The 20,040-nt window shown below is 38.0% G+C and overlaps 1 protein-coding gene and 1 long non-coding RNA gene across 7 annotated transcripts in view; one reads left to right on the top strand and one right to left on the bottom strand.

Annotated features, from left to right (window-relative positions):
* LOC141572364 (uncharacterized) overlaps positions 1–6,489 on the bottom strand; it is a 97,261-nt gene extending 90,772 nt beyond the window's left edge. Inside the window, exon 1 of the long non-coding RNA XR_012497722.2 lies at positions 6,351–6,489. This is a non-coding gene — a long non-coding RNA (uncharacterized LOC141572364). The remainder of the gene's footprint in view (positions 1–6,350) is intronic.
* A 27-nt stretch (positions 6,490–6,516) lies between these two features.
* The window catches only part of RBMS1 (RNA binding motif single stranded interacting protein 1), a 198,214-nt gene continuing 184,690 nt past the window's right edge, over positions 6,517–20,040 (top strand). For all 6 annotated transcript variants that reach the window (XM_074337078.2, XM_019727264.3, XM_019727271.3 and 3 more), the window contains exon 1: positions 6,517–6,821. In XM_074337078.2, coding sequence (XP_074193179.1) covers positions 6,747–6,821 — 75 coding nt within the window. In that variant the 5' untranslated portion in view covers positions 6,517–6,746. The remainder of the gene's footprint in view (positions 6,822–20,040) is intronic.

The raw sequence follows: 20,040 nt of genomic DNA, 5'->3' as shown, positions 1-20,040 counted from the left end.
AACTCCATGCATTACTTGCTAAATTTAGGATATAGTAGTCTACCATCAACAGGATCAAGAATTCGCTGTGACTGAGTTTCTCAATTTTAGTCCTCATTAATAAATGTATCAAAAAAATTTTTAAGTCATGTATACTTTTTGTCTATTTCATTTCTTGGTGGAATGTTTTCTAGAGTTTAGTACCTACTGTTTGAAATTTGTGTTCCTTTGATTGGCCTAAAAGACGCTGGGGCAGGAAGGGATGAGTGTGTGGTCGTTACACAGTCACTATTACGAATCACAAAATCACTGAATTCTAAACTGGAATGGAACTTGGAGCATTTAACCGCATTTCCTACCATGAATTCTGGAGGATGCCTAGTCTTGACACTTTTCTACGTGCCTCCAATGACTTTGCACACTAGTTGGTATTCAGAGAGAGTTTCAGACTGTGTACCGTGAGAGGGGCATGCAATCCAACCTGGTAGCTGAAGGAAGTCTTGATGGAGCTGCACCTTAAGGAAAGAGTAAGAGCGGACCGTGTGAAGAAAGGTGAAAGGTGCTGTAGGCAGGTGGACCAGAAAAAGTCCAAGCTAGTTGGAGTTGTACAACAATATGATGAGGGTTGGGAGGAGCCATCATAGAGGGGAGGAAAGAAGTACAAGCCAATAGGTAAGGTAATGGAAGGAAATGAATCTGGATAACGGGAAGGGTTTGGTCAGGAAGGGAGTTATGAACGGTAATAAAAAGTGTGAACTAAACAGTGCTTCTCAAACTGTGGTAGGGGATAGGGACACATTCTGAGAATTTCTAAATTTGTGTTTCATTTGGATAAAAACAACGTTTATCACTATTTGTAAAGATAATAAGATTTTAATTTCTTTAGACAGGGCTCCACAAAATACGGCCTGAGGATAAATATCTAAGGAACATCAGATTAGAAGATTTATACATAACCTTCCCTAAAGACTGTAAAACAATTCTATATTTATGACAGAACTTCATTGTAAATTATAACCACTTGTTCCCTTTCATCTACATTCTTATTTGTTTAACCATGTAACAACTCCAACATATAGGCAGATGCCAGCCACAATCACACCTTACAAAAACTATCTAGCCTTTCTGACTTAAGTGTTCCAGTAAATGTATTACAGATATCACCTACTTACCTAGTGTGGAAGTAAGAGTACCCAACCATCAGTAATTCTCCAAGTTCTGCATTCAGTCTTTCTAATGAATCTAAATCCCATTTCCAATTCACTGATACCCATTTCTAATTCACTGATTCTCTAGGCTTTTTGTAGCAACATTTCTAATTTTATCTTTCAATTATTTCAATACTCCTAGGCAGATGGCAACAGAACAAAGGCATTAATCAATGCTAATTTGTTTGGTCCACTCCTGATTCACTGTAATAAAAAAGTTTACCTTTAGTTATAATTGAAACCAGATTGGAGATCTTGGATGGGACAATTTGTGCCTCAAAGTCTTTAACTTGCTGCTGCTTCTACAGGGTGAACTCAACCCCCTACCTTTCACCTCATACAAGGTTCTAACGGCTGACCCATTCCCATTCATCATGTCTCCTCCAAGTGGTTTTCCCTACTGAAAATGTCTAACCTAACTCCCACCAAGCTACTCTCCTCCCATTATCCTGTTGCTTTCTTCATAGAGTTTATCGCAAGTTCTCATTGTGAGAGAGACAATCTCACTAGATCATAAACTCTGTGCAGACATATACCAAGTCAAATGTATCCCCAGCGTCCTGCACATAGAGATTGCTTCTTAAATGTTGGTGAAGGCACAAATGTATAACTGCTATTGCGGAAAATATCATTCAATGGCTCACACTCTCCTAGGAGTCATTTTGGCACAAGTTTCATTAAGAATCTTTTGTGAACTTCTTCCTTCAAATGTGATAAGTATGAAAAACACATTTTAAAGAATTTGTTGGTATTTAAACAAATTTTTTAAGAGCAAGCTGATATGGATTTCTTTAGAGAAACGGCTGATTCAGGCTTGAACATGAACTGCATAGAACCTGGGACAATCGTATGCCAGAAAGCAAAAAATCTACAAAAGACTATTGGGGTCTGGTAAAAAACAGACATAGGGGACAATTCAAAGGATCTCCCGTTGGCTGAAGATGGGACAATCTGAGCATAACAAGAATAATGACTGTGATGGATTGAAACAAATCAAATATATGAAAATGCACAAGTTCAGAATGTTACTTAAAACTGGTTAGCTTTGGAGTTTCTCCTATGGCATCAACTCATTATTCTGAAAATTGGTAAATGGGGAAATTTATCGTTTTTTTTCCTATGCTAGCTGTATTTCGAGTTAACTAAAGACTTGAAGGGAGCAAGTTCTCCATAGATAATTTCCAACTAACGAGTGCAGAAGAAATGACAAAATTATAAAACCCACAATTTTGTAACCTCTAATGAAATAATGGATTGAGGTAACACTCATGAATGACTGTTAAAACCATGGACATTTTTAATGGATAAATCAGACCAATATTATTTGAATTTTCGGTACATCTTAACATTAAAAGTGAGACAACCAGTCTTTATGTGTCTCCTGATGTGATGGGAAGCACATCATATCTTCATATCTCCTAGCATGTGTGTACAGCGCCATCTATGAAGTATTCTTTGCCAAAAAAGTGAACCTGCATGTAATTAAACCTCTAGAACTAACCATCACTTTTAATGACACCATAAGGTTGTAATCAGCCATGTGGGAAATTCTATAGGACAAGGGACCTGATTTCTTTAACAAATAAATAGCAATTTAAGAAATGAGTGGGGTGAACTTTTATATATTAAAAGGGGCTTAGGAGATATATCAATCAAATTTAATATATGGGCATTGTTTCACCCTGATTTAAACGAATGAACTACAAAAAGTGATTTTTAGATAATGGGAGAAAAATGAACAAGAACTGGGTATTAGTTGATCTTAACAAATTATTGTCAATTTTGTTAGATGTGATCATGATGTATTTTTAAAAAGTTCTTATTTGTTAGATATTAACATAGTTGCAGGTAAAATGATACAGTGTTTGGGATGTGCTTTAAAAACTCCAGAAAAATAAAAATGTGTGTCTCTGTGTGTGTATGAAACACGAATGACAACATGTTAATACATGCTGAAGCTGGGTGTTAGGAAGAGAGGGGTCATTATTTTAGTCTCTCCACTTTCGTATTTGAAAATGATCATGATTAAAATTAAAAGCTGAGTTTCGTTTTAAAAATGTGTTAGTATAAGCTGCAGCAAATGTACAGAAGAGTCTATGAATTTGTATCCATAACCCAGTGCAAAACATGAAGCATTATCATCTCTACAAGTCCCCTTCCGTACCTCCCTGAATGTCTCCCTTCTCCCGCAGAAATAACCACTAGTTTGAATTTTGTGTTATACTCTCCTTATTTTTTTTTATAGTTTCTTTTTCCTGCTCCTGTAGTTTTACACAACTTACTGTTTAGTTATTTTTTGTTTTTCAACTTCATACAAATGAAATCATGCTTTATGTTGACTGTTTCTTCAACATCAATTTCGAAATGATCCATGTTGATGCTTTCAGCGGTAGTTTATTCATTTCACCGCTGCAAAGTGTTCTATTGTATGCACAGACTACAGCCTTTTTATCCATTTTACAGTCGGCAGACATTTGAGTTATTTTCAGTATATTGTGAATATTCTTGTACACCTCTCTTAATGCATATATAGAAGAAATTCTTTGAGGTAGATACCCACAAGTAGAATTACTGTGTCATAGCATACATGCAAATGAAATTGGGCAATGTCGAACTATTTTCAAAGAGGTGGTTGTACCCATGTACACATCATCCAGTAAACAGTGTTTTTGAGATTTCCCCCTTTCATACATCTTCACCTACTCTTAATATTTTCAGAGTTCTTATTTTTTGCCAGTCTGAGGATTGTGAAATGGTATCTTATTTTAGTTTGTATTTCCTTTAATACTGAGTATGAGCATCATTTCATATGTTACACTTGTGCTTCCTCCTCTGTCAAATACAGTCATTCTTTTGCTCATATCTAACAAGTTGTTTTTCTTTTCCTTATTGATTTCAAGGAGTTCTTTATATATTCTGCATATTAACTTTTTGTAGTTCTACGGATTACAAATAACTATGTTATGGCTTGCTTTTTCACTTTCTTTATAGAATCCTTTGATAGATCAGTGTTCTGAATTTTAATATAGTCAAATTGATCAGTCTTGCACTCTTGGTCACCTTATTAAAGAATCTTTTCCTACCTCAAGGCTATAAAGACATTTCCCTATATGATCTTCTAACAGCTTTATAGTTCTGTTTTTTACATCTAGGTCTTTAATTCACTTGAACTATTTTCATCCCCTTTTGTGAGACAGGGCTCCAATTTCATTTTTTCCACATAAATAGCCAATTGACCCAGAATTATTTATTGAAAAGCTCATTCTTTCTCCACTGCTCTGCAATGGTATTGCTCTGCAATACCAACTCAGTCATAAATCAAGTGTCTACATAATTGTGGGTGTGCTTCTGAGCTCTCTAAAACAGGCTGAATTTTCATCAGCCAGAAAAAAATTAGAACAGTCTAAGTTTGGTAATTTCCCTTATCATCTCAAGCCTAGAACTTCTGAGGTTGTTCTTAACTTGTTCCCTTCCTTCAGTCACATCTCTAAACCGTCATTTCTAGTCCTCCTAGGTTCTTAAAGCACAAGTCAGTTTATGTCAGTTCTCTGCTCAAAAACATTAAAGGGTCCCACAACGAAACTACATAAAGAACTATTTTAAGTTCCCCTAGCTAGACAGTTAATCACCCCAACCTTCAGACTAACATTAACCTCAACAGTGCCCAGGATGTAGCAGAAGCTCAGTAACAACTAGTGTCCATACAGCATTTCACATAGATGAACAGTTTTGTTTGTTTTAAAGAGAACGTGATTTGTCACCTGGCATATCCAAAATGTTCTCATATGAACTTATTTTGTTTTGTCAAAACGTATAACCTAAAAATTTGTCTAAATCATATCAAGATTATAAAGGTTTTAGGTCACTAGTCTCATGTTTGAAAGTATCTTACTAAACCTGGTTTGACACGTAGTCATATAAAAATGTACTGTTTAACAAAATCATGCATTCCATTTATTTGATTTACGTTTGTGCTGTTAAACAGACTCCGAAAACCAAAATGACAAGACAAAGTAATCAAGGTCTTTTTAATAACAAATGACTTTTTCATTTCATTTTATTAGATGTGCAAGAACTCCAAGGTGGAGGTGCTTTCTTACTTATCCTATTTGCACACGTTGGTATTATCTCTTTTGGAGCTAGAATATAAAAGTCTTCTGCAGGCAGGTTCAGGGACTAATTAACTCCATTAAATTACATCCAGTTATGGAGTGAACTGAACCACTGCTGTCTAGAGCTGTGACAATTAGGAGATGGAGAGAGGCAGAAAGAGAGAGATTGATTTTATATGTCACTGAAGCACACTGCAACAATATGCCAGCGTGACTTTCAAAATGGCCTTAAAATATTCCAAACTCAGGGAGTTTCCTTGCTCCTGAGTGGGAGTTGACAGACTGTCTGGCAGCATTAGAAAGAGGCAGAGAAAAGCTGATGTCTATATTGTGTCCTCTAATAATAACATTCTGGCTTTTAGCGACATCTCCCCTTTAGAAGGATCCCTCTATTTGTTCTGAGGTGTGTGTGTGTGTGTGTGTGTGTGTGTGTGTGTACGCGCGCGCACGCGCGCGCCCGCTGCCGCGCGAGCAAGCTTTGCCTCCCCTTGTGCAGAGGGCATAATTTCACCTTTCACATCTGGGAAAACCAAGCCGAAGGACACTAATCCTCCCAAGGTCACCTAGAAAATCAGTGTGGTGGCCTGGGGGGTGGGGGCGGGGAAAACCAAACCCAGGTGTCCCGACTCCAGCTTTGTGGTTGGGCACTAAACCATTTTCTTTCCCTTGAGGAAAAAAACAAAAACAAAAACAAAAAACACTGGGCGGGGGGAAGTGAGAGATTGATCAGATTTCCTCATCTTTCCCTTTACCTCCCATCCCCCTTACGGAGAGATAAACTCATGAAAGCAAACGAGGTGTCCACTCTGCAGTTCTTAAGCTGGGTCCCTCAAATCCACCCCCCACCCTCTCACCCCGACACAAAGCGATTCCGGCTCCCAAGGTTCCTGCGCGTCCTACCGCGAGCCTGGGAGGTGAGGAGTGGTTAAAACTCAGCCCTCACCTCCAGCGGGTCCCGGCTCCGCGGCGCCCAAGCCCCGCCCCCGCCCGCCCTTCCCCCACGGCCTCGGCACGCCTGCCCCTCTCCCCTCTCCCAATCCGGCGCACCCACCCCAGATGCCGCCTGGCACCGATCGCAGCCGCCGCCGCCGCCGCCGCCGCACTTTCCACTTGTATTGATTACCTCCCAGCCCCGCTCAGCCTGCTCGTTAGAGCGGAGCGGAGCGGCCAGCGCGCCAGCCCTTGGCAGCCCCGCAGCAGTCGGGCTCCGGGAGGCAACTCCTTGGGAGCGCCCTGTCCCGGGTGCCCTCTGCGCTCTGCAGTGTCTTTCTCTCTGCCTGGGAGGAGGAGAAGAAGAAGGAGGAGGAGGAGGACGTCTTGTCCCGGCTGGGAGGTGGAGCAGCGGCAGCCGCCGCCGCCGCCGCCGGAAAGGGAGAGGCAGGAGAGATCGAGACTTGGAAACCCCAAAGTGCCCGCGACCCTGCGCGGCAGGCTTCCTTCCAGCTTCATGGGCAAAGTGTGGAAACAGCAGATGTACCCTCAGTACGCCACCTACTACTACCCCCAGTATCTTCAAGCCAAGGTAAAGGGGCGCCGGGGGCGCGCGCGGCTCAGGCCCGGGGAGGGGCGCGCGGCAGGCCCCCGCTGCCCCCCGCGGAGTTGATGGAAGGTTGCTAACTATAGCGCTGGCCTGGGCAGAGCCGGGCGGCGCGCGGGGCGGCGGCTGCCGGGGGAGCGAGTGCGGGGATCGGGTTACAGAAAGCCGCGGGGGGAGAGACTAGACAGGAAAGAGCCGCCAGCCCCTTCCTGGCCCGGGAGGTGGGGAGGGTCGCGGGGCCGAGCGGCGCCCCTCGCGGAGCCCCTCGCCGAGCGTTGGCTGCTCGGCCGCCGACGCCTGGGGCCCGCGGCAGGACCCACTGGCGGCGCGGCTTTTCGACCCCTTCTCCTGGGCCTCGCCCTGCGAGCAGTAACTCTCGTCTTCCCTCGCAGTGGCGCGGAGCCTCCAGTCCCCTGGGGACGCCCCTCAGCCTCAGCGCGCGCGATGTCTGGGGCTTGCGGGGGTGGGGGGACGGGACATTTTACTCCCCGCCTCCGGTCCTGCGCGCCGCCCCTCTCCTTGATCTTTGTGGCACTTCACCTGGTTACTGATTTCTACTTTTACGCTGGTGTTTTGGGTAGAAAAGTGGCCAAAGTTCACTCAGCGTTCATTGATGTCCCTTTTAATCTTCTCTGTAGCCTTTGCGAAGGAGGGACAATGGGCAGATTTCAGTGCAGAGAAAGAAATGACTATTTTTCTAAACTAAATAGTTTAGAAAAATACTACCATTTATGTTTATCACAGATCGAGTTCCAGTGGTGCCTTCTCAAAAGTGGCCTTGGCATACTCTTAGGTAACACAGCTGATGACATGTAGCCATACAAATTGCGACTGGCTTTCTAGGGACCCTGGGTTCTTAATTATTGGGCCTATCTTATTTTTACAAGAACTGAATGCCTCCTGAACTCATTAAAAATTGTGTATTGGACCCACGAAGAGTGAGGATTTCACTGCTTTGGGAGCTTATGCCACGGTTTAGGAAGGTGGAAGTTGGATGCACCAGCGTTCTCCAGCAATTAGCATCTCTTATCACGGCTCCAGGTGCCCTTTCTAGATCACAAAAGAGTCAGGCAGTGCCTCAACTTTCTTTGGGAGGTTGTAATCATGCCCTGCTTGGTTGCAGAGGACATTTCTGGCCTGGTGCAAAGAATCTCTGATTCAACCTTGATAAGCTTACAGTGTGTGTGGTCCATGTTAAGGCACCTACAACATAGCTCTGTATTTGTCCATGTAAAAAGGACACTTGTCAGCATAGAGACCAGAAATTTCCTAGCACGCAAGGGCCTCATTTTCACTCACCCCAATTCTTATTTTACTTTGGGTCGCCAGAAAGCAGCAAGATAGTAGTGGCAAGGATACCCATGATTTATTTCTGTGTTGTCCCCATAAATTTGTTTTCAGGAACTGGAGGGAGGTGCATATTTTTTTGTGAGCTACATTGTAAATATAAGTTGTCTAAAGAATTTTGAGGCATAATCAATGCACTGCCTTTTAGATATCATATATGTTTAATGCACTTGTTTAAATTATGCAGCATTGGGTGGCTGAAGGACAGCCTAGTCAACACTTAACTGTATGAATAATAAATACATACACTCAGGTGAAGAAGAAAAAAGGCCATGGTTCTACAGGCATATTCACCTTAGTAATTTTTATGTACCATTAGTAAGTTAGAAACCAAGTACATAGAATTTAATATAGCTAATGCAACGCCATTTGGCTCTTTTTGCCCGGTAAATAATTGAAGAGAGAGACAAACGGCAAGAGCCTGCTCTAGTAATTAGGGTCGGATCCCAGAAAGCTTTAGGGCCCATTTTCTGAAAGTGTGCTTCCTGCATAAAGCATTTAATATTGATTTGTGTTACAGTAAATGACATTCTCAAAACATATCTTGCTGTTTCTACTATAAAATCTGAAATCCTATTACTCTGTATCTCTTTGTTTCCAGAGAAGGACACACATACTCACTTGACCTATATAACATTGTATTAAAGTTTGATAATTAAATCTAAATTCCCTATTGTAAAGTATCTTGATTATCTCAGTAAGAGGTGTCTCCTAAAATGTAAAGTGACTAGGTGCAGATTTTAGATAAGCACAGTTTGGAACATGTTAGCCCCCCTTTTTTTCTCCCTTACATATCTGCTGGTAACATGGTAGTGAGAGTAATTAAAAATAATAGCGTCTTCATTTGATTTGTAGTTAGTTTAAAAGCAAGTGTGGCCTAATCTACCTAAAGAGTTAATAAACTCACTTAGACTCTGTTGTCTACAGTGATGATCTTGCCTGTGTGTGCGTGTGTTTTAACCTTCTCAAAGTATTGGATAGAAAACATCACTCTGTTTAAAGTACGGTGATGTGTTAGCTAGTCAGAGTTGTTTTGAAACTTCTATTTGGAAGCTGTATCAAAACTGAGGAATGACACGGTTGTTTACAAAGTGATGTTTGACTTAAACTTGTGATTAAGAGATGGGAATGTGATTTTTTTAAAATTGAGGAAGAATAAGCAGATGGGATTTCTTTTCATCAGAAGGAAGAGACACCAATTAACATGGCACTTAAAAAGAGTTTTGTTGCTATACTTTTAAAAGTTAACATTTGTCAAATTATTCTTCTTATGTTAATCATCCAATCAGACTCTGTTTTGGAGAATTTATTTAGTAATTTTTCCCCATAAAAATGTATTAGTTACTTCCAAATTTTATCAGCCACAACAATAAAAAAATCTACAGAGCTGTATTACCATGTGTGACCATATTGGTATGCTTTCTGCTTTGACAGAAAGAGAAACTCATTAGAAATAGGAATACAGCTATATTAACATAAATTTAAGGATGCTTGTGGAAGGTCATGACATGGGTGGAAATGAAGGAGATTGTGAGTTTTTCATAATACCTTAGTGTAGAGCAACATATATTTCAAGTAACCGGATTTTACATGCTTGTTGGGTTTTTTGTATTTCTGTGTCAAGATGGTCTTATCATAGCAGGTTCTTTTTATCACCTGACACATTCATTCTAAGATATAGTTTGATATAGCTTCATACTCGTACTATTTAGGAGCACATATTGTTCTGAATTATATACAGTGACATGCTATATTATGAAAAATTACATTTAGTATCCACTTTGAAGATACACAGAAAAAAATTTGATCATTTAATGTATTTTATTCTAAAGATTTGTATTACACATTTTCAAACAATGGCTGTATTAATTTCACTTGTTATAAAGGCAGCCCTTGAATCATGGTCTGTTTATTTCAAAGATACTACAACCTACCTTACTGCTAATGCATGCATGCAAATATTTATGGGTATTGAAATAATTATTCTATTTCTTTCTAAGAAAGGGAAAGACAAAATATTTTTTACATAGTTAGCTAATATTTTGTTCCAACTAAAAGCAATTTAATGCATTTGTGATCTTTATTCATAGTTATCCAGATATGTTTCTATAAAACATATATCATATTGAAAGCTTGATTTTAAAGTTTTTATGTATACAACAGTATTATTTTCTATACTACAAAAATGTTTGTTTCTAAAACAAAATTTGTTTTTAAGACAATTTTTGTGTAAGTGTATGCCAAAGAACATATCTGAATCAAGCTTCAAAATCTGGAAAATAAAGAGTATAATTTTAGATTCTATTAATAAAGGCTACTAGAACAAAACAGTTTTTCTGAATTGAAGTTTTGGGTGCGGTAACATTTTGTTGAATTCCTTAACTTTTACTTAGTTGTAGCTAAATGAATAGTGTGTCAATCTGTTTCTCCAGGAATTAGGAGTCATGATTTGATACAAAGAACCACTGAGCATTTTAAGGTGAATTGGAAGTACAGAGGCATGATATTCAGACTTGGGGTGCTTTATGTCTTAAGAAGTAACCACATTTATGAGGTGAAAAAAGTTTGCTTACATGTATCAATAAAGTAATGCAATATTTTACATAGTGCATACACCTAATTTCCTTAGGTGAGTGGCATATTGTGGCTAGCTGGAAGACTCAAGGTCATGGATTTGTTAAAATGAAGATGCATTGTAATATTCAAGATGCAATATTGTAGCGCCTTCCCCTTAGAGAACAATTTCTTTTGAATTGCCCATAATACATACATATATATATATTATGTTGGGAGCCAAATCTTAAGCTACTAGAAGGGAAAAGGAACAGAGACATAGGAAAGTATTCAATCATTTAGTATGGGGATAACTAGATATATCTTATATGTTTGACAATCTTGGCTTTGAATTTAAATTCAAATCTGGGCAATTTCCATGTAATACACTTTTAGGAAAAAAATTTTTAAAACTTATTTATTGCTTAGACTTTGTATTTTGTTTAATGGTTTATTAGAACTTTAACATTATCCCAGTTTACCTAATGAGTGTTTTAATTTTAAGTCATAGGTCTTTTAGCTAAAGGCAAAGGGATCTTTTTTCCTTTTCTTTTTACTCAGGAGCGGGTTGCCAGAAAAGAAAATCTTTTTCCCTCTATATCTGCTGAACCAGTAAAAATCATCTGAGGAAGATCTAGAATGGAAGGATAAGTGCTTAGTAAAAATGATATGGACACTTAAATATAATTCATTCATTTTAAAGATGAAGAATTTCTTGTCTAGTTTGTTTTTTATTGGATGCTCAGTTCACAGAAGTTTATTTTCCCCAAGCATGGTCTTGTTATTCCACTGTTAGTCTCTCATCAAAGGATATCAACACCGCCCTAGTTTCTTGCTTGATTCACAGAACAGTAGGTGCTAAATAAATGCTTGTTGGTGACTATCATTATTCAGAATAAGAACCTACAAAACTTTTTTAGACCAGAATAAAACTATAGACCAAAATCTACAAATATAATAATCCAGCCTAATTTTCTAATGAAATCTCAATATAGCTTGATTTGTGTTTTGATTTATTTTGTTCCTATAATTAGAAAAAAAAACACTTTCAAATATTTTATGAATTGAGTAAGATCCCTAAGATGAATCACATATCAATTGGCCAGTGCTTAATTTATAGAACCAGAAGTGCCTTTTTGTGCAGTCTTTATTAAAAAAAAAGATACGATGCCAGGAAAAATCTCTCATAGTGTTACATCGAGGGTGGAAACGTCACATGTGATGAATTGGTAACTCAGTCTATCTTTGCCTCCTATCACTGGCACCCACCAACACAATCCAAACTTTTTCCTGCTTAATTTTCAAGAAAATCTCCTTTTTTTCCCAGGGTAGTTCAGACTTGGTAAAAGTATTTATTCATTTAATGGATAATAACTAAAATATAAACTATCATTGAGGTGTTTAGAGTTATAGTTACCTCAGTCACTGACTGCTGCATAACCCGATCGTATTACCTGAGTGACATTCAGCCATCTAGCTTTGTAACCCATTCACTGGGATATTATAGGAATAAGCAGGAACATGTCAAGTTGCCCTTACGTGGAAATGTTTTCTTCAATGCAACATAGCTTATTTTAAAGAAAATGTTGTAATGAGATGTCATTGATTTAAATGCAGTGCCTTAATATTTGGTATGCAATCAGACCATATAGTATTCAAAATTGAACACTGGGCTTGGGGATTTTATGTGGAATGAATTCAAATGTTCTGGTTCCTCACCGGTTCATTTTAATAAATAAATCATAGAACCTTGTGGAACTTGGCTGTGCCTCCTGAGAGGCTGCACTTGGACGACACAGACGGTTGCCACTAGGAGATTGGTCAGATGATAAATAGCAAAATGTCTTCTTAGAACCATGTGTGCAAGCACATGCAAATTTGAGCATACACACAAATTCGATAATAGGAACTAAACATTTCTTAATCGGGTTGATAGGAGGGCAAAAGTGTGAAAGGGGATGATGACAGCTAAGCCAAGAACAAACTGAACGTGTATCTCCCATAATCGAATTCCTTATTTTTGCTCAGTGCATCCAGTTTCCTTAACATAATTATATGAATATTTTAATTTTTCAAATAAGCACTGCAAAATAAGCATGTCAAAGATGATGTTGGGGGTGGGGGGAGGAAGGAGGAGAGTGGAAGATCGGGCAAAAATCAACATCCCAGGCCTCCTAGGGAAGAAAATGTATAAGAGTGAACATTGTCTTTTAGCTAATTTTTAAGTGGATACATTTGTAATTTTAGGGGATGGAGAATCGTCTTCTGGATGGTGAATATGAAAACCTAGATTCTAAGAGAGATTAGATTCTAATATGAACAGTTAACTTGCTTGCAAGTCTGGTACAGTAAACACACAATTCATCGTCTGGTTGATGATGTCCTACGTTGGCTGTTGCGTCTGTATCCTGGAATTAGGTTAAATTTTAAGCTGGTGGCTTGTTGGAAAATTGCTGAGGCTCATGGAGGACTGAAATACTAACTAATCGATTGTATTACCCGAGTGACCCCAGAGCACCATTCCCTGCCCTGGACGTTGGGAATGGTTGGGGAGTGTAATAACTGGTCCCTGCTCTCCAGCCACCAGAATAGACACAACACAAGAAATAGCAAAGGTTATTTTACAAAATAGTACAGCCAGCAAGGCAGCATACCAACCAAGGGTCTGAGTTAAGATCTATATGTGGGGGATTAAAAACAGTGCCATGTGTTTTGTGAGGAAAAAATAAAGTGCTAATGAAAGCTACAATGAATTAGGGAGTTTTAGAAAGAATTTGGGCTTTAGATTGATGAATGAAAATTTCTTGAATTGATAATCAGCATTGTTTTGTATTTTTTCTGCTTTATAATCCTCTTATGAGTACTTAGAATTTTAAAGAATAACATTTTTTCGTACTTTATGTTAACTCTTTTCCCCTCAGATTTTCACATTCAATTACCTATTTTACATTATTATTTTTCCAGTTTTATGCTTACAAATGTTCATAGGCCAACAGGCTGAGAATATAATCCTTAAATGATGACATAATGGTTACACAGAAATGTTACTTTTATTGTTTTAACCCCTTTGAAGTGATGCTCATTTCTTCTAATTCATTAGCCTTGCTCATGGCAAAGGGGAAAAAATAAGTTTGGAGTTTTGTTCGGCTACTAATTTGCTCTTGCGTGCCTGTAATCTACATACTGATGGTGTGTCTAATGTGACCTGGCATGTCATCAGAAAATAACAGATTTTTTATTGTTCCTGATCTTTTGTGGATATAGCGGTTTACTCTCTTTATTTGGTCACTATCTAGCTTTAATTCTTTTAAAATAAAATAAGCTGTTACTTCTGCAAAAGAACTCAGTCGTCAGGAGTCATATTGTCTTCTGCTTGGCCTCTGTGTCAGACATGGAAACATCCCTCTGGCTGCTCATTGAGCTCCACGGGCTGTTGGACTGCTGGGTCCCAGAGAAACAGTGGCTTCAGGTAAAGGTTTTTTGTAACAAAACTAGATCATTTCGCAGATATCAAAGATATTTTTTGCTGATCTTGAAAGAAAAATGCATCATCTTCCCGGCTCTGCGAGTGTGTAGGCCCATTTTACATAATACAACTCTTTTTATAAGTTGAACATTTTAATAATTAGAATGGGCAGAATTGGATGGCTGTATCATGGAATACTGTGCTCTTTACTTGAATTTCTTGGGGTGGGGGGAATCAAAATTGCCAAGAAGATGTTTAGGTGATAAATTTACATTTATATTATACTTAAGCTCTTCAAATGACTGTTGAATACTTTTTAAACATGGTGATTTTGTGACTTGCAATTGGGAGTACATTTCTACTACCGGAGAACCTCAATCCTTTCTTACCTGTAGAATAACAATGTAATATTTTGTTTGTAAAATAAAGTCTCAGATGAAATACTCGGTTATAAGGAAAAGTACATTTTATTAGAAATTTATAATACTGTCACCTTTACTTTTGTCTTCTGAACAGCAATTTGGATTCATCACCAAACAGGCTTTGGACAAATGCAGACATTTGTAAAAAGAAAAATTTGCTCAGTTTTTATTTTCAGGTCGTTAACTAGAATACTTCCAAGGCCCTCCATGCCTCCTACAAAGCACAGCTTTAATTTTATTGTTTAAAAAAGAAAAGTTTCCTTATCTCAGCCTCTTCATAGGTTCCATTCTACTTGATCACGTACATGCTTTTATTAACAACAACAACAGAGAAAGAATTGGCTACCAGAGAAACTGCTACCGGTGTAACAAAAATTCTAAAGCTGGCAGATGCTATTTTTCTGGAGCGCTGTGTGCTTTGTTTAATCATTGGGCATACCATACTTTACAAGTGAGTTGTGTTTCAACAAGTTTTGTTCCAAAAAGTTCACTTGTCAGTTATTTGGAGCTTGAAACTCTTTTCCTATATTTCATACATAAGGGCCTGCAAAGTGGGAGTGGGTGGGGATAGAGCCCATGGGTTTGGGCAGTCTCCAACTGTGTTTTCTCCCTCCTTTTTCCTTTTCCCTCACTCCCTTCTCCCCCACTCCTGCCCTCAGCTGTTCTTCCTGCACACTAACAGTAATGCCACGCTGAACTCACTTCTACAGGTGTGTGTGCTAATGGTGGATCTACGAGGGTGATTGTCACATACAAGTTACTCCCACTGCATTTGTCCGAATCTGGGACCAAGTGTCCCTGACTTAATTTGGCTAAAGAAATCTTTACTACCTCTTAACGCTACAGATTATGATTAAGAATTTGCTAACTACAATTGACTCTTTGAATTGGATTTTCTTGCTGATTCCTTATCCAATTTTATATGGAAATTTTAAATAAAATTTTATTTGGTAATATATAAGGGTGTTATGGACGCGCAGACATAATGTAATACTTTGAACAAAAGAGAACATAATTAGCATAATAGAAAGTGTTTTGATGATAAATGTGTACGCTAATGAGACTGGAATGTAAATATGACAGTGAAATGTTAAGATACATTTTTTTCTTTGCTCATACTAAAATTTAAAATCATAGCCATTTTTTTCTGTTTCTTGAATATTTTACAAAACTATTCTTTATCTAAAAACAATCACAAACGTATTGTGTTTTTTTAATTTGCAAAAGACTAAAAAACATGTTGCTTACTTGCTAATAGTTCCTCATATTTTAATAGCTGAAATCTTAATAGCTGTTGATTTTGATTGCTTTTTTTTTTTTTTTTAGGATAGATTATATCTTAATATATAAATAGGCTTTAAAATGCTAGTGGGTGGTATCTGGTGTTCTTTTCTACCCCTCAGTCTCTATCACAAATTTCAAATTCATGTTTCAGCAGTACAGGATGTTCTTCAGTGCACATCCTTTGAGCGTTCAAAATTTGATTTGACTGTGTGGTCTGACGATAGCATGTTCAGATAAGTACATTGTGATAGTCATCTGTGTGTCTGGGCCCTAATGAACATCTGCTTTCTAGGGCGCCATAGCAGCACCTTTCTTTGTTTCCTCTTCCTTTGCCTTTTTGATTTAAATCTTGTTAAATCCTGCAAATGGGATTGTTTTCCAATATGCAAATGCTCCTATCTCCCCTTTTTTGGGAGGGCAGAAAAAGCCAGATATTTTAAATGTGAATGCGTTGGGAATTGAAAAGGAGTCTGCAGGAAGCAAGCGCACAGTTATAGTTCTGCTATTGACAACGCAGACATATTGTACTAAAATCATCTAGTTAAGATCGTATAGTTGGGACTACCTGGCCAATTTAATTAAATTCAGCAAACACTGAGCATGCATTGGATGGTGCAAATATGTAAATAAGATATGATTTATGCCATCATGGAGTGCAATGGGATAATTTTGTTACGTGTTTGTGTATTTAAAATTTTTATTGAGGTAGAATACACATACAGCAAAGTGCACAAATTTTAAATAGGCAGATTGATATACTCATACAACGGCCACATAGGTCACTATAAAATTTTCAGCACACAGAAAACACCCTCGTGCCCTTTCCCAGTTTGTACTCCCCAAAGGTAACCACTAGCCGTACTCCTGACTTTGTAGATTGGTTTCTCCTATTCTTGCGCTTCGTAAAAATGAAATCGTATGGATGTATACTTTTGTATTTGGCAACTTTAGTGCATCATTATTTTGGTTTCATCCATCCATGTTGTCATGGATAGCAAACATTGGTTCTTTTAATGCTACGTAGTATTTTTATCACAGAATATACCAGTTTATTTATCTGCTGTATTACTAATGGGCATTTAGATTATTTCAGTTTTGAGATATTATGCATAACATTGCTATAATTATTCTTTTTTTTCATTTCATTTGGTCAACATATGCACTTACTTGCAAAAGAGGAAATGGTAGGTCATAGGATATGTGTATATTCAGCTTTGGTTGGTATTAACCTTATACTGTCAGGCAAAGCATGAGAAATCTAATTGCTCTGCATGTCACTAATGCTTGGTATTATATGTCTTTTTAATTTTAGGCCTTCTGGTTGGTGGTATCTCATGATTTTAATTTGCATTCCCTGATGATAAATGATGTCCAGTCCTTTTTCATATATTTACTGGTCAGTTGGCTACCTCTTTTGTGAAGTTTTTTGGCTTAGTTTTTAAAAATAACAGTGTTAACTGGCTATAATTCACATAGTATGGCACTTAACCTTTTGTTCACTTTTTTATTGGATTTTTCTTTTTATTGGCTTATAGGTTTTTAAATATAGTCTGGATACAAATCCTTCATCAGATATATGTATCAGAATATCTTCTCCCAATTTTCAATTTTTCCTTTCACTATCGGGTTAGTATCTTTTAATAAATAGAAGTTGTTACTTTTAATTAAGTCCAAGTTACCCATCTTTTATGATTATTGCTTTTTGTGTCTGTTTAAGAAATCTTCTCTTACTTTAAGGTCATGAAGATATGTTTGTATATTTTCTTCTAGAAGTATTTTCCCTTTCACTTTTAGGTCTATGATCCATTTCTAATTAATTTTTGTGTTTGGTGTAGATACAGTCAAGATTTGTTTTTTTCCACATATAAATATCTAATTGATCCATCAGCATTTATTGAAAAGACATTTTTCGTTTTCCTCTTTGAATTTCAGTGTCGCCTTTGTTATCAATCAGGTGACGACATTTATGTCTTTCTTTTTCTGGACTTTTTTGTTTTGTTCCCTATGTATCCTTGTGTTAATACTACATGGTCTGAATTATTTTGGCAATATATCAAGTATATAGTCTCCAAAGTGGTCTTAACTATTCTAGGTCCTTTGCATTGTTTTTATAAATCTTAGAGTCAGTCTGTCAATTTCCATAAAAGAGAAATTTGATAGGATTATTATTGGAATGTTATTAAATCTATACACCAATTTTGGGAGAATTGATATCATCCAAATTGTAAGTATATCTCTTCTCTTTTATGTATAAACATACCACTTTAAAATAATTTATAATAAAACACAATGGAAAAGTATTATTGTTTTAAGTGCTCGTTTCTTAGAAGTATCCAGTGATTGCTTCGGGATCTGTAGTGTGATAGTTGGCATAGACTCTATTAAGAAAATAATTCTTTTGAACAGGGAGAGGGAATATTTATTGTCAGAGATCAAAATTAATTTTGAAAAGTGACTGACTCACTGAAATGTACCTTTTAAGAACAGACGACATTCTTTTGGTTTTTCTTGAATGAGTCTCAAACTATGACTGATTCTCCTTTATACTCTATTCTCCTTTTGAGGCTTTGTATATTTGAAGTTGTGACATCCCATCACCCTGTCTTATATATTTATAAGTATAATAATAAATTGCAAATTGATTGTATTTGGGGAATTTTTTGACATCCCTTGTGATTTTTCAACATGCCCTGGATATTGTGAAGACACACACGTTGGGAATGCTCCTTAGATACGAACTTCTAATTAATAGAACATGCTGCTCTATGGGCTTCCGTTTCTTCAAACTTTTTCTTAGATATTTAAAAAATGTTATATGTGTATATATATTTCATGCTTTAAGGTTTTTAAGCTTTGATTATTGCTGAATTCAGCCAGCCAAAAACAACTACATAGAACTTTCAAAGCTTATTAGTTCTGGCTAGGTTAGCTTAGGTTGAGTAGGAGGTTGAATAGACGACTTCTGAAGTTCCTTTCAACTCTAAATTTTATGATTCTGGGAATTTGTAACATCCAAGAATCACAGAATGTTAGAACGGGAAGGAACTTTAAGATAGTCTGTTCCAAGGTATTCATTTTACAGACGAGGAAAAGCTACCCAAAGTGAAGAGACAGAAGTAGATCTCCAGAGAGGCGGAGAGAGTTGGGTGGAGTGGCAGGAGGGCCAGAGAGTGGGAGGGTGAAAGGCTGACCTCACATAACTGGTTAGTACAGTGACCTGAGGAGGAAGGGAGAAGGGAGGCCACACACAGCTTTAGCAGTCATTCCAGAAAATTTATCACAGAGTTTGGACGGGGGTGTGAATGGGGCCAGCGTCACCAGCTGGTATCCAATCAGGAATCAGCAGTGGTCACTCTGAGGTCATCCACCACGTAAGGCTGGCCAGACTTCTGCATTTCCTTCTACTAGCATGGCCACTTCTACTGGTTTGCCAGACCAGTGTCCAGAGCTGATTCTGCTTTATTCTCATGTTTCTAACTTTGCAGACTACTTGGGTAGTCCATAGCTGGGCCCTGCTCCTCCTCCGTGGCTTTGGCCTATTTGTGGCCTTCTTCTGCTTCAGGATCCTTCCTTTAATCACATTCCTAAAGGTCTTTGTTTTATAGCCCTGGGTCAGGGGCCAAAACCCTCTCGCTTGGTGGCAGGAGCTCTCCCACACTGGCAGGATAGACTCCAGACTACTTCATTCTTGCTAACTTTAATATTCTGCCATCACCACCTGCTGTAACCTGTTGGGTCACCAAAAAAAAAAACAAAACACACACACACAAAAAACCAAAACAAAACCAGAAACCAAAAAACAAAAAACCCCCAAATCCAGAGAGGCTGTGATTAAATATCTCCTTTATTTGTTGAAGCCACTCTCTTGTTCACCACTCTGATGGGAACACTCCACACTAGTCTCTAGTATCTCTTGTTTTTCGTGAGACATTTGAACACAGTTGACAGCCTTTGGCACTCATCAAACGATCATGCTTCAGGACCTCTGTTTTAGTCAATTAGGTGGAGAACCTCGGAAAAACGCACAGTAGGTGGCATCAACAAGTCCATGTGTCACTTGGACATAGTTTTTCCCTCATGCTGTTTGTTTGGATCATATACTCATTAAACATGTCAAGGTGCCTTTTGTTAC

This window comes from Rhinolophus sinicus, chromosome 17, assembly GCF_057876585.1.
Source record: "Rhinolophus sinicus isolate RSI-liver-muscle chromosome 17, RSI-T2T, whole genome shotgun sequence".
Taxonomy (NCBI): domain Eukaryota; kingdom Metazoa; phylum Chordata; class Mammalia; order Chiroptera; family Rhinolophidae; genus Rhinolophus; species Rhinolophus sinicus.
This window is presented reverse-complemented; position numbering and strand designations above follow the sequence as displayed.